General features: G+C 34.9%; 1 protein-coding gene across 3 annotated transcripts in view; it reads left to right on the top strand.

The window, feature by feature from the left end:
* Positions 1-23047, top strand: part of RIMS2 (regulating synaptic membrane exocytosis 2) — a 574369-nt gene that overhangs the window by 525997 nt on the left and 25325 nt on the right. Inside the window, exon 1 of one of the 3 annotated variants that reach the window (XM_069081284.1) lies at positions 7343-7791. The exons of the other annotated variants lie outside the window; for them this stretch is intronic. Within the exon in view, the coding sequence (XP_068937385.1) occupies positions 7650-7791 (142 nt within the window). The 5' untranslated portion in view covers positions 7343-7649. Of the gene's footprint in view, positions 1-7342; positions 7792-23047 lie in introns of those variants that run through there. 3 annotated transcript variants of the gene reach the window in all.

The raw sequence follows: 23047 nt of genomic DNA, 5'->3' as shown, positions 1-23047 counted from the left end.
ATTAAAATTTCAAAATTTAGCTCAAATCAAAATATTCAAATTTAAATACATTTTGTTGTGGCAACAAAAAAGTTATAGGTTTTGTCAGAGTTTGAGTTTAGGATGAAATGTAATAGAAGTATCCTCAAGAATTTATTTTTAGCACAGAATTATTTGTAGTTTGATTGTGAGGCAGAACAGTAACATGGAAAAACTAATGAAGAATAATTTAAAAGACCTTCATATCAAAATAATATTCCTTTGCCTCATAATGACATAAAGGTTCGTTGCCTTTTTTTGTGCATTGTGGACTCCTTTTGTAACCTGGTAAAGCCTGTGAGGATCTTCTCAGAATAATGTTTTTAAATGAATAAAATAAAATAATGGGATTACAAACAAATTACCTTGACATACAGATAGATATAAAGATATAGTCTCAGGACTCTGTTCAAATCCTACTTCTGACAGTTTACTACATGTTTGACCTTGAGTAAGTTACTAAACCTCCTTGGACCTCGGGTTCTTCATCATTAAAAATAAAAAATGAGGGGGACAAGATGTCTTTGATGTCCCTTGTAGTTCTAAATCTATGATCCTAATACAGTGATTCTAAGCAGGTAGGAAAGGCATAAACTTGAGTTTTCTTTTAACTATCTCTATTTCAGTTATTCAGGTGATTGCCCTATTTTAAAACTAAAAAAAAACCAAAAAAAAACCATTATGATTTTAAAGTAAGTGAATAGGTTGTATTGAAATGGCACATATAGTTCCATCCTGTATCCTCTTCACTTATTTTCTTCTTCTATGCTTTCATTCAATGATCTCATCAGGTCCCATAGATTTAATTATTATCTCAGTGCTGATGGTTCTCAGATCCACTCATCCAGCCCTAACCCCTCTCCTGACCTTCAGTCTTACATTTCCAGCTGCCTCTTGGTCATCTCAAACTAAAGGTCCCATAGTAGAAATCTTCAACTGAACATGCCTCAGGCTCAAAACTTGGATGTCATCCTCCATTCTTTAGTCTCTTACCTCTCATATCCAAGGCCTTTCAATTTTTGTCTTCATAAAATCTCTCAGATAAATCCCCTTCTCTTCTCTGATACTACCACCACGCCAGTGAAGGCCCCATCGACTTATGGCTAGACTAGTCCATCCTCCATTCAGCTTTCAAAGTTCTTAAAGGACAGCTCTGACCATGTCATCCCCCTACCCCCTAAGCAGCTAAATGGTACAGGGAATAGAGTGCTAGACTTGGAGTCTTAAAAACCTGAATTCAAATACTGCTTCAGACACTCACTAGCTGTGTGAGCCTGGGCAAGTCACATAAACTCTGTCTGCTTCAGTTTCTTCATCTGTAAAATGGAGATAATAATAGCACCCACCTCCCGGTATTATTGTAAGGGTAAAACGATAATATTTGAATGTACTTTGTAAATCTTAATCTTTTATCATAACTAAAGTTTGTATCATACCTTATTCCCTTCTCTTTCCTTTTCCCATCTGATCATTTTTAAAATTTGTGTGAAAGTTGAAGTCAGATAAAACCCTATGAAGGTATGGTACAAACTTTGTGATGTAAACTTTTGCATACCTGTTATCATTATTATTACTCCATAAATTCCCATGGCTTACTGTCACCTCTAGGATCAAATATAAAGTCCTCTATTTGGTGTCTAAAATCCTTCATAACTTGCCCACACATATCTTTCTAGTCTCCTTGTACTTTTTACAAGGAGGTATGGTGGAAGGTATATCTCCCCTTGTATCTTGCCATCCAATAACACTGATCTCCTTTCTGTTCCTCTCACAAGGAACTCCATTTCCTGACTGTAGACATTTTCACTGGAAATTGCCTGATCCCCCTTAATTCTAGTGCCTTCTCTCTGTTAATTATGTACAATTTATCCTGTGTATAGCTTATTTATACAGTGTTGTTTGTATATTGTTTCCTCCATTAGACTATGAACTCTAAGAAACCAGGAACTGTTTTCTGACTCTTTTTGTGTCTCTGGTGCTCAGTCTAATGCCTGGCACATAGTAGGTGCTTAATAAATATGTTTGTTTACTAACTGATATAGCATTCTGTCCTTGAAGGAATTGCCCTTATCTTTTAGGATGAATTACCTTTGAGAAATTACAAAAATTATGATCCTAGGTTCTTCCTAAAACAAAAGAACCATATTTTTTATTATCACTTTTCTTCTGGTGGTATTGTGTGACTTTAAATCTTGAAACAATGTTGGCCACAGTGATGAATTCTTTAGCCATCAGAAGCTCTCAAAGATTACGTAGAGGGTTGTTTTTTGAGTCAGTGAAGAGAGTACACATATTTTTCATGGATCCAAACATATCCATATGTCTCTATATGTAATGAACTTTAGGTTATTTTTATTAAAAGAATTATGTTATATGTCATATTATCAGTTCAATGAGTCTATTCACAAACACATTACCAGGAAAATAAATATATCTTAATAAAATCCTTAAAGTATTGTTATAGTATGTGCAGATCCATCAATGTATGACTTATCTTTCCTCCAAGAAAATTTAACATTGATTCTTTATTTATCTTGGATTTTTGATCCTGAAACCTTTTTTCTTGGCTATTGTTTTCCAATTCATGAGGAAAAATTTTCTTTTGTTTTGTGACTCAGCTTTTGAAATTATGTTTAATTAACAAGGAAGCTATAATTAACTCCAAAATAATAGGCCATAATGATTCCAAAACAGCACTGATATTCACATTATAGTGTTATATAGTTGCATATCCTATATTCAAGAACATGTGATTTTCATGGGACATTAGGGAATGGCAGTTTCTTTTCTTTCAAATATTTTTTTTTATTTTTATTTTGGTTTTGGCAGATCAGATACTACTGTGGTATGAGGGATAATAAAGGAAAATAGCTTATTTTGAAAATGTATAAACTTAATGATAGTGTTATGTAGAGAAACTCATTCTGTATTATTCTTCAGAATTCTAAATTCTATTTTATCTAGGTAAATGAATTGCATTCCACTAATTCCTCATCTAGACTAAAAGTCTGAGAACACTATTGTGCTTATCTCTGTGATACCTCTTTCTGCCAACACTATTCCTTTTCCTTCTTGAGCCTTCCCCTTACCTCAACTCCATATATAGCCTGGATATATTTCTTCCTTTTTAGCCCCACCCTTTCTAGCACTCTTATTTCATGTGTTTCATCTCATGACTTTTGGGGATAAACATCAGACTTGAGTGTTAAAGGTCTTCCTTGAACACATTTATCCCAAACTATAACAAAATAGAGTTTGATTAATATTGAAATTTTACATGGGAGTAACCAGACAGTTTCCAACTAAGGAATAGGGGTTTCTGTGGGCTGAGGACTGCTCTGATAATACAATAATACAAGCAATACCAGCAGGTTCAGAGATTCAGACTTCAGCTTCATTCAGAAATGGTAAATATCCACCTAAGATTTCCTATTTTGGTTCAAAAACCCTTCTTTACAGTAGCCTCTGATTCAACTCAAGATTAGTATGGAAAGAGATCTTCGCAATCCCTAAGGTTCACCCCACTTATTTTATAAAAGAATGAATTAAGGTTCAGAGAAATGAATTGACAGAGGCAGTAAAAAGAGCAAAAAGAAGATATTAACACAGTTCTTATTATACCATAGTCAATGTTCTTTCTAGTATTTTGAGCTGCCTCTAGAAATATTCTGCTGGACCACCACACAGTTCCTCTCTACTACTCCCTTGGTCCCCCAAATACATTTCTTCTTCTGACTTGAAATAGTGAATCCACCTCTAAAAATGATTTAGAGTAACATTCAGTAATATAGTCTGGCTGACAAACCTTCATTTTCTCTAAAATATGAATTTTATTCATGTATTAACTTTTTTCACTTAATTATCCCATATTCTAGCATAACGTGGTCTGAAAAAATAATCATAATAAATTTTAAACCATTAATTAAGCCAGGCTGGAAATTCCTATTCATTCAGTCCAAAAATGTGATTAAGTGTTTTTAGGGATATGATATGCTACCATATGGATAATAAATTTAGAATTAAAAGAAATTATAGAATCATTGCTCTAGAGCTAGAAGGGACATAAAAGTCATCCCTGCAATTCCTCATTTTAGATGTTTTGTAGATGCCCTGAAATGTTAATCAAGTAAGTCTGGGTAGTAAGTGGCAGATATATGGATGCATCTATGACATCCCACTCTAAATCCAGCATTCTGTAGCATCATAAAAGATATCCTTTCCTTACAAGTAAATCTAGAAGGTTAAATAGAATTATCACCAAAGACTCTGCTATTTGTAAATTTTAGTTCTGTTTACCTTATAATATAAATAGTAACATTCTATAACATTATAATTTACTTAATATGCATTCTCTCCTCTAATCATAATGATGTGATAGAAGAATGTATCTAAAAATGAATTAATCATTTTATTGGAATTTGCGTTTTTAAGAGTATTGATATTTAAAGAAGGTAGATAATTAAGGGAAAAAAAATGATTGACTTGAAATGATTAGGAGAGAAGTTGTAAAAATATCTTATTTGGAAATAGAGTACTTATTTATGTGTTCCTGCTCTTTACCCTGATAGAATGCAAGCTTTTTGAGGACAAGGACTTTTTGGAGGAGAAGGGAAGGATTGTCTTTGTATCTCTTGTGCCTACCAGCTTGGTACAGAGTTGGAACATATTAAGTGCTTATTGGGTTATTGACATATTGAAAAGAAATGGCTAAAATTCTAACTTTGAATAATTAGGAACTAATATAATTATATGAATAATATTTATTTATATAATATTCTTAATGAAAGTAGTTTTAATTTTTTAATGGATAGAATTTTGGTTATTGGTGTCTTCTGTGAGTTAAAAGAACCACATTGAGCTATTTTAAAAATCAGTATACCTGTAGACATCATATAAGAATTAAAGGTAGTTCTCTAGTTCTCCAGCTTTTTGGTTTTAATATACATTTTCATCGGGGCGGCTAGGTGGTAGAGTGAGTAGAGCACCGGCCCTGGAGTCAAGAAGACCTAAGTTCAGATCCAGCCTCAGATACTTAACACACACACACACACACACACACACACACACACACACACACACACACACTAGCCATATGACCTTGGACAAGTTACTTCACCACGACTGCCCTCCAAAACTAAAAAAGCAAAAAAAATATACAATTTCATCAATGATGACCAAGAAGCTAAGTATTTTATTACTCAGTTTGTTTGCTGTCATTAGAGCTTCCAAATAAATGGGAGGGTATTGTTATTCTTTTTAGTATATCATGTTTCACATTTTATTTAGAGAGAACAGTGACACTGAATTTAAAATGATTCAATCTAGAGGGAGAAAAAAAAAGACCATGGATGTGACTTAATAATTTATTCAAGTAAAGAATTATTGTAATGAAGATGCTGATGACCTTTTATCTCCAGAAAGAGAAGTTAAATTAGTTCAGACCTTCTCACCTCTCTCCTGAGATTCTCTAGCAGAATCCTAATTAGTCTTCCAACTTTTACCCTGTCTGTCACCTTTCTGTTTCTGTATCTCTGTGTTCGTCTCTGCCTCTCTGCCTCTCACTGAATCTGACCTCTGTGTGGTTTACAAAATAATTTCCCTAAGGCCCAGAAAAGCCTAATCTGGGCATTCATCTGCTGAAAAACCTTCATAATCTCCCCATTGCTTCTAGGAGAAAATAAAAATTTCTCCACCTGGCTCTCCATAATCTGTTACATTCTACGTTTCTAGCCTTACTTTATATTATTCCCCATCAAAAATTCTATGTTCCAGGCAAACTGAACCACTAGCCATTCCACCAAAACCACATTCTTTTTTTCTCACAGAGGGGCAGTATCCATGCCTGGAATGCCCTCCCTCCTCATTTCCACATCTTGAAACCCCTACAATTGTGGCTCAACTCAGGTGCCAACTCAACCATTGTTGTTAGTGGTATGCCATTCTCAAATTACTTTGGTATTTTATTGTATGTACATTTTGTATCCTCATAATAAAAATGTTAGCTCCTAGTGGTCAGGGAGTATTTCAATTTTATATCCATAGCTCTAGTAGTCATTTAATAAACGTTTCTTGAGTTGAATGTTAGAAAGGACTACTATCACAAAGATGCTACTAATAATAAAACTCTCTAACATCATTTGTCTAGAGAAGACTTCATTTTTTCAAGGCACAATGTGAAATCAAGTGGAAATATCTGGAAATCTGAAATTAAAAGATAATATTATTGAATAGTTATGAAAATTCCTTTCTGAATGCAGGAGATTGAACTACGTTTTTCTATAGGAGTCCTTGATATATGTATTATTTACACAGATATCTTATTTGTTCCATTCAAATCAGTACTGATTTCTTCTAATGACAAAAATATGATTTTTAAAATTGATTTTCAAAGCTGTTTTATTGATGCTGTCACTTCCTAAGGACTTCCTTTCCCCTCCCCAAACAAACACATTGATTTTTTTTTTATAACAATGGTTTTAAAAGTGTCTGATTTTCATGTTTATGTTTTTGGAGAAACCTTAGTAAGGAGATAGACAACACAGTTATTCATACAATGGGAAATTTCTGTTATTAGGATGGGAAAGCCAGGCATTAAAAACTGTGATGAAAAAGAAAAAAGTGAAAGGTAACTTGGTGCTTGCTTAAATGCTGCCACTTTTCAAGGATGCTTGTGTCTACTTTTATCTTCTTTTTCCAGGTTAACTTAATTTTTTATAAGAAAAGTGGGAAGGTGGGGGTGGCTAGGTGGCTCAGTGAATAGAGCACCTGCCCTGAAGTCAGGAGGATCTGAGTTCAAATGTGACCTCAGACACTTAATACAAAAACTAGCCACGTGAACTTGGGCAAGTCACTTAACCCCAGTGGCCCTCCAAAAAAGCAAAAAAAAAAAAAAGTAGGAAGGAGGTAAAGGTATAATTTTGCAGTTTCGTAGAAGCTTTGAAATGCAAGGCTCCTCTGTGGCTTCATATGGAAAACTTCCACGTCTACTTAAATCACAGCTCCTTAAATCGCAACTATGATTAAAGATAATAGTGTGAATTATTTGGAATGATACCTCTCGATTGTTCGTGGACGCACAATATTAAGTAACTAAAAAAAGTTTTCTAGATGGTCACTCGTTTCTGAGGAGTCAGAAATGGTGCATCTAATTATTTGTTCGCTCCAAGCAAAAGAAAAGAAAGAGGAGGAAACAAAGGGTTGTTGCTGGAGGGAGAAGACAAGTATTAATCCTGGGAGCTGTTTCCTGAGTCCTGTGGCTGCTGCTGCTACCACTGCAGGCGCCTCTTTCTGATTGGTGGGGACAGCAGCATCAGCATCTCCCCTGTGCTGGAGAGTGGCGAGACACACAGCTTCAGCCTCCAGGAGCCCGTGCTCCCTTCTGGACAGATCTCTGGGTGCTTACCAAGAGCCATAGCAATAACCCCGCTGCTTCCTCCTCCTACCACCGAAGGAGAGAACCCAGTAGTCTTTGGATCTGGTCCCAGAGACGGGCTGAGAACTCCTGCGCCCCGTGACAGCTTTCGAGCCCGGGTCCAACCCCAGGTGCCCGGACCCCAGCTGCAACTGCCGCCGCGCCAGCCGCCAAGACGCCTCGAATATTGTACCGCGGGAAAAGCGGGGCCTCTTCCAAGATGGGCCGGCAGGGCTTGGGGAGCAGTGGCCCTGCCGGCCGCTCCATGCAACGCTCCCAGAGCCGGAGCAGTCTTTCCGCCTCTTTCGAGGCACTGGCTGGCTATTTCCCCTGCATGAACTCACTGGAGGAAGAGGAAGGAGGTGGGTGAGACCCCTAGCCCCAGACTTCATCTCCTCCAGGAAGTCAGTGTTGGTGAATGAGTTGAGGGGAGGGGGGGAGTATAGTAGAGAGAAATGACAGAGGAAATAAAATTAAAGAGTAATGACCTAATTACTCTAGCTTTGCTCCCTGCTCTCCCAAAGGAGGCAGTCCTGTGCAGAGTATGAGAACCCCTGGAGGTGCCCACTGAACTTCCAGACCCTGGATCATGCTAGCAAACCAGGACAGACATTTGAACATCCTCAGGAGATTCCGTGTGGTAAAGTTGGGGAAGTGCTCATTTGGGCCAGTCAAGCATAAATTCCAAATACTTTGAAGTAAAAGGAGGGTAGAGATGGGAGAATGGTTGACTTAGACTAGGTTTAAGCCAAATTAATATTCATCAGGAATACTCAGCCTCAGATCCCTCAGGAAAAACCCACATTTTGTTTTTTGATTAAATATTATGTATCCATGTTATTAGATACAGTAATCCAATTATCTCCCTCTGTCTTTGAACCATGCATGCCATACTGATTAGGCTAATGACCCAAATTATTATTTGTTGTTTTATGTTCTTTTATTATATAATTTTCAATTCTTTATGAAATTTATATAGCTGAAAAGGTTTTTTTATTCTGTTATGAGCAAATATTTCCATTTTTTTTTCTTAGCAAGTAGCACTGAAGATAGATTGAGTTAAGAGAATTTAGTCAGTTATGGTTAACATGTATTTTAAACTGTATACATAGACAACTTAAAGTAGTGGGTAATGTATGTATATATCCACATATTGAGATTTATATACATAAGATTATTATTCATATTACCATTTAGCATTTATATATTATATGAAAGTCTTAAAACCAGTGCCCAAACAACTAATTAATAATAACTTTCTGCTCAGGAAATAAAAAGTGAGCTATGATTGAGATTTAGAATCTCTATTCTAGACCAAAAAGAAAACACAAAAACATTGTTAAAATGACATGGTTTTTTAACCATTATTTAGGAAGAGTGGTCTCTCCCTTTTTTGACCAGTAGTAATGCCTGAAAAGTTGTCATCTTAAGGATTACTTTTGCCTGCTTTACTGAATTAGCTTAATTCCATCTAGCTTATTGACACATGAATTCAAATGCAATTTCAATTGGTTTTAAATAAATATCTGTCAGACACTAGAATAACCCATTCTCTCAGAATAAATATGCTTCCAGTTTTAATGTTCATACAAATAAATTGTTCTACCAATTTATAATTTTATATTTTGATTTCATTATAAATAATATTAGGGATGTCCTATAACAAAAATAATTAAGAAAATCAAATGTAGACTTGTGTTTTGCTGACTTAGCCTATTGTTAAATTATCATTTACACACACAGCATATTTGCTTAAACATGTTATATCAATCATGTTTAGAAGCATTTCCATGAAAATAAGTATATTTTTCTGAAATTGCAAGGTAAGGAGAAGATCAGATTATAAAATATATCACAATTATATCTTATTTGGACCAGCATGAATTTTACACAAAAGTGAAGTTTTCAAAATGAAAAGAAACCATCCTCTCCCAACCATGACTCTTATGGACTAATCTCAGAGGAGATGCTAACAGCCACACTTAAGAAGTTGTCATTCACTGAAAATTTCTTAGGATACTATGGTGAAATACTACAAAAAGAGGGCATTCCTTTATAAAGGGATTGATAAGATCCCTGTAGTAGCATCTAAGTAAAGATTAGGTCTAGGCTGCCAAATATATTCTTTAGTTTTAGGTAATGGCTCAAACCCTGAACCTTAGCAAAGGGAGCCTAATATTCTTAGAATTGAACAATGTTTTACTATTTGTTTGGTATGGCAACACCTCTACACTTTCAGAAAGTGCTGAATCAAATATTTATTTTTAAATTAAAATTGTGTAAAATTCTTTTCGTTTTTGAGACTTACATGCCATCCCCTGGGATAACATGGAGGCCAGTAATGATGTATTTGTTATGAGGTAAAGGTGAAAATTCTTTGGCCCTAGAAAGGAAGACAATTTATAAACATACTCAATTTCACCATTTTTATTATTTTCTGTTTGGTATAATAGCCTATTTAATTTTAAAACGAGAGAATATACATTTGTATCTTCTCCAAATGTAAATGTATATGTCCAAAGGTGTGTTCTCATCTCCTAGCTTAGTAATTTCATTTCATTTTTTAGAAGAATATAGAAAGTAGTTGCCAAATATAAGAAGTTCCAAGAAATTTGTAAATAGCTTCAAACCTCAGCAATCAAGAACTTTCAGAGAATGAGTCATTCCAGATAGCTATATTTTCCAAATTGTAATAATTATGATGATCATTTATACAACACTTTATTACTTTAAAATTGCATTACATGTGCTATTTCATTTGATCCTCACAATATCCCTTTGAGAGAAGTAGTCTAAATACCATTTTCCCCATCTAACAAATGAGCAAATTAAAATTCAGAATTTTGTGGATTATGTTCAGTCCACACAACTGATGTGTCAGCTGCAGAATTTTCACCAGGTCTTCCCTAAATAATTCACCATACTTCTGTTAGCTGAAATATCACCCCCTTTTAAGTGCTAAAACCATTTGTAAAAATTAAATTAGATTATATACTTTCCTTCTTAGAGCATAGTTAATATAATTTAACCTTTTCTCTGTGACTTGGAATCAGTATGAACATTAGTTATTGTGCCAATCTAGACGTATTAAAATAGTCTATTTGCTACCATGCTAAATGAGACCACATTAGAGTGCTTCAAGTACTTATCTAGTCTTATTCTCATTGTATGGTAGAGTTCTTTTTTTATGTACCTTTTCTCACTGCCAAACTGGTCATTTTTCACTGCTGTCAAGATATTTGCATGTAGCAGGCTTTTCCCTCTCAAATTCTTAACTTTTGTGGGAAAAAACAGGTAACAAGCATTGTTGAATTATGTGAAAAGTTAGTAGAATCTACCTTCTTCTATGTGTATACTTTGTAAGGTATAGTGAATGGACTTTGTGACATTTATTTTACCTTCCTCAAATGTCTTTTTGAGTTACTACTGTGTTTCTAGTTGTATTCCAGATAGGTAAGGTTGACAATTGAATTCTGGGTAAAAGTATTACTGTATTATACTTTCTTTAATCATTTAAGGCTTAATGAATCATCAGTCATGGGTGGCAACATGATATAGTGGAAAAGAGAATTTAATTTGGAGTCACAGGACTTAGTCTTGAATCCCAGTGCTGCCAGTCACTAAATCTGTAACTTTGGGCAAGTTAACTTCACTTATTGAGACCACAGGCTCCTCTTCTATAATAATGAAATGGTTTCATTAGATGATCTCTAAGGCCCTATCTAACTCTATAACCCTTTCAAGCCATAATTTTTAAAAGTCTGAAAAGTTTAAAAAGCTGCTGTATTTTATTCAGCAGTTGTACACATTTAAAAAAAAGACCTAGAACACAGATGTGAATTGAAGATTTAATGTAAAATGAAAATAAAATAATAGTCTATTAGTGCCCTCCCTCAAGCAATTTTATATTTAACTATTTTGTATTTATTCTTTTTACATTTACTTTGTATGTACATACACATGTGTGTATACATGTATTTAGATGTAGACATGTATTTATACACATACATGAATAAATTTATAAAAATTGCATACATACATAAGTATATACATAACTTTGTTTTGTCCCTCATTGGAATGGAAACTCCTTGAGATTAGGGATTGCTTCCTTCATTGTATTTGTATCCCTAAAACAGTTAGAGCAGTGCTGGCACATAGTAGATATTTAATAAGTAGTTTTGTTTGGTTAATTCAGGACTGGTACATAGGTGAGCTTGTTTATATATCTTTTAGAGAACCAGTGAATTTATAAAGGCAATGTGACTTATCTGCTCAAGATTTTCTTTCATTATAAAGGTACTCTTCATTGCATAGCAAATTCTTATTGGTCAGTATTAAAGCAAGCACCCCAGCATCCCCAGGGTGGCTGCCAACACAGGTTCTTAGATCTGCTTTTCTAAAGGAAAGCAACTCAAAATGGGTTAACAAGCTTACTTTAATCAATCAAACATATATTGTTTACCTAGTTCAGGAGAAAAAGGTCAGCACCCTGAACTTCAGAGTATACAGACAGAAGTTACAAGACAGAGAAACAGATCAAGTAGACAGGCTTCCAAACTGTCCAGCCATTACATCCACACCAAATCACAGTTACCATAGAGGGAAGCATCAACATCTGGGTTTTCAAAGCCAGGGGGCTCTCAATGGCTGCCCAGAGTCCCATCCGGTCAAGTCACACAACACTTCTCAAAGTGAGCCCCAAAGCAAAGCCTCACATCAGAGATTATATAGCCTTCTCCTAGGTCAGAGAATGTAACCACCCTCTTGATCCACTGCCCAATCACACAGCATCAAGGTGTAGGCATTCCTGAAAACCAAGCCTCCTGCCACAGGCTCCGTGTGACCACATTCAGCCTATTAGGGGGCAGAGTATATTTTCAAATCAAGGAAGGTTCTCAGAGTCTCTTAAGCCTATCAAAGGGCTTAGGGGCAGGGAAGATCTTTAAATTTGCATTTCCATTACAGAAAGAAGATTTTCTAGGTTTGCTTTAGATTTTAAATATATACATTGTACTAAAGAAACATGTTAATGATTCCTACTATAAATGTATATATATACATATGATATATGTAGATATATGTATGTGTGTGTGCCATTGCAATGAAATAAAAATATTAAAAGAGGGTTCATCTTTAGATGTAAAGGCTTCTGTCTGAAGATTTAGGCTGTATCTCTGAAGCATGAAAAGAAGAGCCCATGTGCATACCATGTCTCTTAACTTTGACCATCCCTAGATCTGATGATTTATGTGGTTGTAAACATCAATTCTGATCCCAGAAAGAGTGTAAAAGATAAGGAAAGATATGCATCTTAATGGATGAGTTGTGAGCAACCTTGGCCTTACAGTTTCCCCATCATTCATTTCCAATCCAACATGACTCCACCTGTTCCTCACTTCTTCCTTCTCTCTCAAATTATTAAATTATTAAAGATAAACGTTTGCTCTTTAATACAAGACTAATAAGAAAACTTTAAACCTGTGCTTATCCACTCCTTCATCAGACAATCTTCCAGTCTTTTTTCTTCACTGACTCTTTCCCCTCTTCCTACAAATATCTTTGCTTTTTTTTTTTTATTTTTGAGGGGGGAGTGCAGGGCAATTGGGGTTAAGTGACTTGCCCAAGTAAGTGTTAAGTGTCTGAGGTCGGTTTTGAACTCAGGTCCTCCTGACTCCAGGGCCAGTGCTCTATTCACCGAGCCATCTAGCCACCCCACAAATATCCTTTCAAAGTAAAAAGAGTACATTTGGGGATATTCTCTATATTACCTTCTATAATCCTATGATTCTGTAGATACATCAAAAAACCCAGAACTTTCAGATGACTCTGCTATCCTCTATAGTTATTATCCTCCTTTCTTTCCATGGCGAGATTTCTCAAACTGGAAGGCTATACCCAATTCCTTATCATTTATTCCTTAATTCTGTATAATTTGGCTTCTCCCATCATTTCACTTAAATAACATTCCTAAAGTTCATCAGTGACATAGTCACAAAATTTAGTTATTTTTCCCCTGAAGGATTTAAATAGAAATAGGGAAGGTCATTAGTAAATTTACAGAAGTGGGAAAGCACAAAATAAGATTAAACATGGAAATTAGCTTGGCCAGAATATTGATTGCACAAAGGGAAACAGTGTGTTATAAAACTAACAGAAGGTATTGGAGTTAGATTCTAGAGGGTCTTGAATGTTGGACTAAGGAATTTTTATCAGATCCTGCAGCAGAAAAGAAAAGAAAAAAAAGCTATGATATATAAAACACTGTGCAAGGTATGAGATTGTATGGTTTGTCCTTTGTTCTTGAGGAGGACCATCATCAAAGAGATGATGACATGACTTGCAATTGAACTGGATTTGAGTGGGAATACAAAATAGACATTCAATGATTCAACTCAAACATTTATTAGATAGCTACTTCTGAAGGTCATCATACTAAGTACAAATTTTAGTTAAGGTATCATCCCCATCTTCATAGAGCCTAGCTTCAAGTGATGGAGTATAATAGAAAACTGTGGTGCTAAATACATTAGAAGTGTAAAACAATGGGTATGTGAAGTAAAGAGAAAGTTACTATCTACAGGAAAGATCAGAAAAGGTTTTCTGGAGTGAAAATTAGAGTTGGATTTTAAAGAGTGAGTAGGAACTCAAGAGACAAGGTATGGGAGGAAATTCTAGCCATAAGGAATAGTGTGATCAGAAACACAGAGGTATAAATATCCAGGGTAGTATTCAGCAGAAAAAGAATAAACCACTTTGGCCAGAGTAGAGAAGTATGGTGGAGAGTAATGTGGTAAATTGGACTGGAAAGGCAAGGTAGTGCCAAATTGTTCAGTGTCCTGAAGTCTAGGCAAAGGGGTTATAAATTGGTTTCCCAGACAAAATGTTCTTTTTTTTTAAGCAGAGGAATCACATGACCAGATCTACACATAAGGAATATTAATATGACAGCACTATAAAGGACAGAATAAACATGGAGAGAATGAAAACAGAAAGTCTTGACTATTGGAAGAATCTGGAAAAGTGGTAAAGAGGGACCTATTTTTGGTAGTACCAGTAGACCTAGAGAGGAATACAAAAGATTCATTAGATATGAAATTGACAGAACTTTGTTAGTTATTAGAGATGAGACATTGGGCAAAGGAAGATTGAAAGATTGCACCAAGATTACCAATGTGGATAGAAGACTTGTTCTGTGATCCACAGAGAGGAATAATAAAGTCAAAAGGAGGAACAAATCTAAGGAAAAAGATGAACTAAAGTTTTTGACGTGTGATTTTAAATTGCTGTTGGGATTGCATGGTGGAGATGTTCTATAGAAACTTGAAGATCTGATATTCAAATAGAGAAGAAAAAATAAAGCTAAAGTGTCAGATTTGGTGGCCAATTTAATAAAAGGTATAGTTATAAGACACAGATAATAAGTAGAAGTGTTGAAATTCAAATCCAGATTTTTTTCAACTCTACATCCCAATGTTCTTTTCACTATACCATGCTGCTTCACTCTTTTAAATATTATTTTATTCTGAACTTAAATGCTAAATAGAATGAGCATTTCCTCATATAAAGTCGAACAGAAATAGGATTATACGTGAAGCTATAAATCTCTGTTTGATGCGGCTTGCTTTTCCTTATAAGTATGTAATAAATTTGACAAAATAGTCCTGCTTGTCTGTTTTCTTCTGACTTCTCTTCTGTGCATTAAAAATAAAAGAACTGCTTTACTTTTTCTTTTACTTTTGGTAACTCTATCACTAGTTTCCCTCTTCCTCCTAATCCCCACATTCTCCTCCAGCAATCAATCAACAAACATTTATTATGGCTTCCTATGTTTGAGCCACTGCTAAGTGTGGGGTATACAAAGTCAAAAACAGTCCCTGCCTGTAAGGAGCTCACATTCTAATGAGAGAAACAACAAGCAAACAATGAAGTGCGCAAAAGATATGTTCAGGGTAAATGGGAGAAAATCTATAGGATTTGAACTGTCTTGAAGGAAAAGAAAAAAGGAAAGACATGAACTCTTATGACAGGTATGCAAGTCGAGCAAAACCAGTTCCCATATTTTCTGTGTCTAAAAATGCCTCTTTCTGCACCTCTAGCCTGTTACTTTTCTGTCAAGGGTTTAGGTAGCATGCTTTACCTTTGGTACTCTAGAATTATGGCTGATCATTGTATTGATCAGAGTCCTTAAGTCTTACAACGTTGTTTCCCTTTAGACTTTTGTTATATAAATTATTCTCCTTGTCTTTTCCTTCTCTCCACATCAGTTTATACAAGTCTTCCCAGGTTTCTCTGAAAATGCCATTTAAGCCGTGGAGATACAGAGAACAAAAACACAGTCCTTGCACTGAAATGGCTGACATTCTGATGGGAAAGACTGCTTGTAAATGTGTAGGTAAATACTAGTTGTATGCAGTGCTAGATGGAAGGTAATCACATAGGAAAGGTACTCGGGGTGGCGGCGAGGGGCAGGGAGAGGAGGAAGAACGAGAAAAGCCTCTTTCACAACTTAGGACTTGAACTGAGTCTTGAAAGAAGCTAGGAAATTGTCTCTTTCATCATTTCCTGTTGTGCAATAATATTATATTAAATTCAAACACCATAATTTGTGTAGCCAATCCCCAATTGATGGGACATCCCATTAGTTTCTTTTCTGTAACAAAAGCTGATATGTGTGTATAACATACACATATGTGTGTATATGTGTATATAAACATATGTGTTATTCTCTTTCAGTTCTTGGGGGTTTATACTTAGAAACGATATCTATCACTGGTCAAAGGATAACACAAGTTAGTGTCTTTGGGGACACTGTTCCATCTTATTTTTCATAGTAGCTAGCCCAATTCACATATCCACCAACCATCTTATTTTCCTACAGCTCTTCCAATGATTGTCTTCTTTTTTTGTCACCTGTGCTAGTTGGATGCATTTGAGGTAGAATCTCAGAGTTTTGTGTATTTCTCTGATTAGCACTGACTTGGAGCATTTTTACATGGCTGTTGATAGGTTCTTCCTTTGGAAACTATTTGTTCAAATCTTTTAACCATTTATATATTAGGAAATGCCTCTTGCATGAAGCTTTTCGAATGATCATTACCCAAGTATCATTGCTCACTAGAGTCAGAACTTATAATAATATATCTCAGCTTCTTAGTGACTCAAAATAATAAATTTTTAGAATTAGAGAGACTGAGATCATGTGGTACAACCCTTATATTTCAGGGATAAGGCATAAATGTCTGTAAGTTCTCTCTCCTCTCTAACATTCTTTTATTTGTTATTAGTGAAACTAAATTTTGGTAAGATTAAATAATTTGCTTAAAGTTATATACCAAATAGTGACAGATACAGGACTAGTGACAAGCTGTTCATTATTGTTTGAAGGTACTTCACCAAGTCTATTAATGAACTCTTAGTTTTTTTTATTAATATAGAATAGATCTAATGAGCCATGCTCAAATATTAAAAAAAATATGTCAATGAATTTCTAGGCTTAATATATGCAAGTGTTACCAATGGTTAACATTAAAAATTTTAATATTGATCAGGATAAATTACTTTATATTCAGGATTTGACATTATTAGTTTCTTTTTTTTAGAAGGGGAAAAGCAGGACAATTGGGGTTAAGTGACTTGCCCAAGGTCACACAGCTAGGAAGTGTCAAGTGTCTGAGGCCAAATTTGAACTCAGGTCCTCCTGACTCCAAGGCCAGTGCCCTGGATTCACTGCACCACCTAGCTGCCCCCAACATTATTAATTTCCATTGAAATTCAGTTAGTTATTTATGTGTTCAGAAATCTTCATAAGATCCTATTCTGTTGTGTCAGTGCGGTGTGAAAGTAGGTTATGCCAGTAGAATACAATCTGTGGCAGCTTCTATTATTCTAGAAAGACTTTAAGTCATCTCCTCGAAACAGACTCGCTACTTTCTGAGGACCATCCCAAGCTAACTAAAGAGTTTATTACCAGCATGGCATTACATATACCGACAGATTGATGATTCTTTCTGTAGCTATACCAAACCATGAAACAAAATGCAAAATGGTACTAAGCCCTTCAGCAACAGAAGAAGAATTATGGAAAGGGCATCAGAAGGGCCTAAGAATTATACAAGTTTTTAAACAATCTATAAATTGTAATTCAGCTGTTGATACACTGAGATACTTGTCCATTGACCTTTTAACTCTGCTAGACAAATAGAATTGTATTAATCGACATTCTCTCTATTAATGAAACCATAAACTAAAAGGAAGTTACTCCTAAATGGAAAGACAGCTCATAGGTTCTCCTTGAAGAAGTAACTAATGGAGTTAGTTGTACTGTGTATACAAATGCAATTAAGGGACATTTAGTAATCTTGTTGATAAGTGGGGTTTTTTTAATGGTTCCTATGAAAATGTTCAGTTTATATATCAACAATGGCTGCAATGTATAGGAAGGTAGAGAAATTCCATGAAGAATTTGATAAGACTTTCAAAATTAACATACTTTGATACTTATTGACTTCAATGCAAAGGTGGTCATAGGGGAGGATAGCAGATGTAAAAAATGTGATTTTGGAGTAAGTAGTTATTTCAAAGATTTGTATACTACACAAAGTAGATAGACATCATTATAATCACACAATTGACTGAAAGGTTCTGAGAATACAAGATCCTATTATATTTATTATTTTTGAATACAAAAAAGCATTTGATTTTGTAGAGGAACTCCCTTGTAGGCTTTCCACTAACAAAGTTCTCCCATAGACATATTGGACTATAGGACTCCCTGAAAAATATGATAAGTGGTCATTTGATTATAAATGTCAAATGCAGCATAAAATGCATGCTTGCCAAAGATATTTGCCAGTTTCATGTAGGATATCAATTCTCACTAAGTAATTAACAGAGATTTTTTCATATCTAACCTTTCTAAAATTTTATACAGGATGTTAACTTCTTTCTTGTTTAACTTCTTAAATTTGCTGAGTCCTGAAGGGGACATACTGAGTTAATATACCATTTTAATTTTGCTGCCTATTTGTAGACAATGCATTTTTTTCTTGGATTCTGCTTTCTAATCCATTCTGTTATCTTTCCCCTGTGTTATAGACAAGTTCATCCCATTAACGTTCACAGTTGTGATTTTTTAATTCTATCTTTCCATTCATTATATAGTCAAATTTTTTTTTATCTCTTTATATCCCTTATTATGAAGAATATGGAGAAGGAAAAGGAATGACATCAACACTAGTAATCTATTATTAAAGCAATGTGATTTCACCTTTTTTCACCTCCTATGTTCAGATTTTCGGCTAAAACATCTCCAGAGTTTTCTTTAAGAAGTACTTTTTTTAAAAAAATGATCTCTTGTTTTTATATCACCTGTATTTCTTCCTGTATCCCCCTATAGAAGTATCCTTTATAACAAAGATTTTTTTAAAGAGGAAGAAAAAATCAATACAAATAATCAATACATTGAAAAAAATCTGAAGTTATATGCAATATTGCACATCTATGGATCCACTATCTCTGAAAACAGAATTTTTCATGGACTCAAGTATCATGTTTTCTATCTGTTGTTAAAATTTCTTCTAATATTTTTTCATACAGAGTTCTAAGTTCATTTTTTCTCTCTTGCTTCATTGCTTTGATCTACCTTTGACATCCTCATGAGCAAACCATTCCTTTTACTGAGATTCTACTTGTGCTGGGATTTACCTTTTCAGCTTTCCTTAACCTGTAGTATTTTTTTTGCTTTTTTTTTTGGAGGGCAATTAAGGTTAAGTGACTTGCCCAAGGCCACACAGCTAGTTTTTGTGTTAAGTGTCTGAGGCTGGATCTGAACTCAGGTCCTCCTGACTCCAGGGCCAGTGCTCTATTCACTGCACCACCTAGCTGCCCAGTATTTCTTTATTGTATGTTTGTTTATATCTCTAGCCTCGGTTCCTAACTCAGAACTTTGTGCCAAGACCAGGCTGTTCCCCCTCCTATACTTTTATATATAGGTTGACAATCCCTGTTAACCTGCAGCCTATATGCCAGTTCCCTGTCACAATTATGGATAGAGCACAAGGTCCTGTTCTCTGTTGCATTTCCTGCCTTTTCTTGTTGGCCTTAGCCCTATTTCAGTCTCCTTTTCTTTGTGCAGTGATCAACTACTATCTGAATCCATCCCCTGCTTTAACTCTGACAGCCCCTAACCAGATGTTAGCAATTGCAGTGGTCTCAGGCTCCCTGGGATATGTCAAACATGTACTGCCCAGGTGTCGCACAATTTCTCTCTTATGTCAGTCATTCCCACAAGCTGGTCCTGGCTCCTATAAGCAATAGTAGCTTCAGGACCTGAGTCATATACATCCTTCTCTGCCCCAAGTCCTTGCTGTGTGACTGTCAGACTGAGGCCAAGATGATGTTGGCTACAGTCTTCTTACTATAACGAACTGGTTGCTACTCAGAGCTCCCACAGGCTTCTAGCTGTCTTCTTGTATAGTCCTATGATGAATAGTTATTATTGTTGTTTTTCCTTCATTCTCAAAGAGGACCAATGACATCAGGAAGGTGATATCTTGACTTGCAAGTGAATTGGATTTAAGTAAGTTAGAGCTGTACAATGTCATCAACCTCACTCTCTCCTGAAGAGTCATTGGAGTCTAGTGGCAAGACATAGGTGAAGATGACAAGAGATGGCCCTGGATGCTGTGGCAGACCTTGCTCTTTTTTAAGCTAAGTTCTTTCCCAGGTCTTACTCCGTCTAAGGCAATGGCCATTTAGTAATTGAGGGCTAAGTAAGAATTTAGGCAAAAAGATGGCCTAATTTGCCTTCAAAAAAGAATCAGTCTTGGAAGGGAAGACCCTCAGAATGTCTGGCCAGAACAGAAACTATTGCTATTTACCTGATTTACTTGCATTTGGCTTTCATCTTATTTGAGCACTGTTTCATCTGGTGCCCTTTTAAATCTTTATATGTATGTTTGTTAGGGGAGCTGGACTTAGCTAATTCTTTTTACATTATCATCTTAAGAATTATACCTCTACAATGACCAAAGGGACTTTTCACTTTTTATTGGCTATCCCTGTGCCTGGAATGTTTTACTCCCTCACCTTCTTACCCCCTCTTAGAATCTCTTGCTTCTTTTAAAGCACAGCTTAGGTATAACCTTCTATAGAAGGCCTTTGCTAATCCTCTATTTGTTGGTGCTATTTCTCTCACCATCCCCAAATTATGTTTGGATTTCCTTTTATGTTTTTACTTATTTTGTGAGATTTCTTCACAATAGAATATAAATTCCTCAAGGGAAGAGGCTGTTTACTTTTTGTTTTTGTATCCCAACACCTACCATAGTCAGCTCCAGTCTCATAGTACGGCCTCAACAAATTCTTTTCCAAAGAAACTGAACAACTTCGAGAAATTACTGAGTTCTTTTAATGACCCCCTTTTTCCTAGGATCAAGAGCCATCTTTTTAAATAACAGTATCCTTCAGGTAATGTATGACTGCTCTCCACAGACTAATACAGTTTTCAAAGAGTTGAAGTTGAAGATCACCCAAATAGCAATAGAGAGGTTCCTAGGAGGCATGAGGAAGCTATAGCATATTATAAATGAAAATTGGCACAAAAAATAGAGTGAAAATCATTATTAAAGAAATGTTTACTTGGGGGGGAAGCATAAGTAGATGGACCAGAGATGTAACAAGAGTGATGGTTAGATGATGACTCTCTTTTTACTCCACTAATATCCATAAAGTGTCAAGAGAACAAAGGAAAACTCAAAGCATGTGGATAGACCTTCAGGTGGATTTGTCAGAGGACACGTAAGAGACATATAGGCTTGATAAGGACGGACTGTGAATTATATGGGTGGAAAGAATACAAACATCCATGAGATCATGGATCCAAAGGAGTAATAAAACTTCAGTTGAATATTGGTTAATTACAGAATTATTTTTATGAACCCTGGAGAAATTATTTCTATTGGGTTTTGTTCTATAAAACATCTTATTCAAATAAATGTTTAATCTTGATGCTGAAGAGTAATTCTCATCTTTGTTTTCAGGTATGTCATGGAAAATATCCAATGATTCTAGGGCATTTATTTGTGAGCTTTCCACTTTATTTAGAAAAAGTAAAATGGTCATGTTTACTAGTAAAATTGTCATATGGAATTGCTACATAAAGAATTATGTTATATTGCTATACAATATGATACTACATATGATCTGTATTATTTATGCCATATTATTTATACTATATTTTTCACATATAAAGGAAAAATGTAATTGCCTTATAATTATAAATAATAAAAGATAATATTGGTACCATTTAAAGCCATTTTCACTCCTTCAAAATATGAGGTAAGGCTTAAAATCTATTATTAAAATATTTATAGGAAAATACCTTAGTGGTGATATAGAATATAATAACAATGTTTTATATTTGTATAATGGTTTTCAGTTTACAAAGCATTTTTGTGGATATTAGTTCATGATTTTTACAATAATATTATGAGGCATATCATAGGTAGGGTGGGAATTATTTGTCTCTATTTAAGGAAAAAGGAAATTGTGGTTCAATGAAGACAAAGAGGGTCAATGACTTCATCTTAGTCCCACAGCTGGTGAGTGGCAGAGCTGAGTCTAGAACCAAGATATTTTGTTTATTAAACCTGTGTGATTTCTTTTGCTACACTGTACCATCTCCCTAAATATTATGCTTCTTTAGTAATTTTATAATTTATAATTATATATTATGTATAATATATATTATTTACATTTATATTACATATAAATTATATAATTATAATTTTATATTTTTATAATTTTCAGAGCTTTGATATAAATATCTCATTTCATCCTCAGAAAATCCCTCTGAACTAAGCAGTCTCAAGTCAAAAGACATGAGATCAATTCTAACTCTGACCCTTACCTGTTGGCTTTGAGCAAGGCATTTGCTCTCCTTAGGCTTCATCATCTTTTTTCATTCATCCTTAGTTTTATCATCTGTAAAATGAAAGTCACTGGGCTCAATGGAATAAGTTCCCTTTCAGCTTGAGGTCTATGATGCTTTGATCTCTTGTTTTGCATGTGAAGAAATAATTTCAGGGATAGTAAATGATTTATCAAAAGTCACATGACCACTAAGTGGTGAGACCAGGGCTAGAATTTTGGTATTCATCTTACTCCTAATTTGCCATTCTTTCATACCAAGAATATGTAATGGATAAATTTTTAAGGGATCAGAATGTTTAAAATATTCCATAGTAAAAATGGAAGAAGAGATGAAAAAAAGGAGGAAGAGAGAGGCAAAGCAAAGGCACAACTTTATCAGAAAGAGAATAGAACTGGTACTTTTTTAATCTAAAATGTGGCCTTGATTTGTAGTTTTCTGTTCCATTAGTAGTGGCATAAGCAACTGTTGGAGTGATTTTATTTCAGTTGAACTCAGAACTGTTGGAAATCAGCTGTCAGCTTCCATTAATTTAAATTATAAACATAAATGAACAGTATAAATGAAATTGTCAAATTTTTTCTTTTTTTTTTCAAATGTACTGTTAAATTTTCAGTGACTCTACTTAATAGTTATTGTAAAAAACATCAATGGGCACTACCATATGCCCACTTCAATGTAAGTCACTA

This window comes from Petaurus breviceps, unplaced genomic scaffold, assembly GCF_028583685.1.
Source record: "Petaurus breviceps papuanus isolate PSGF00001 unplaced genomic scaffold, PetGlider_PUasm1.0 98, whole genome shotgun sequence".
In the NCBI taxonomy this organism is placed as follows: Eukaryota; Metazoa; Chordata; class Mammalia; order Diprotodontia; family Petauridae; genus Petaurus; species Petaurus breviceps.
This window is presented reverse-complemented; position numbering and strand designations above follow the sequence as displayed.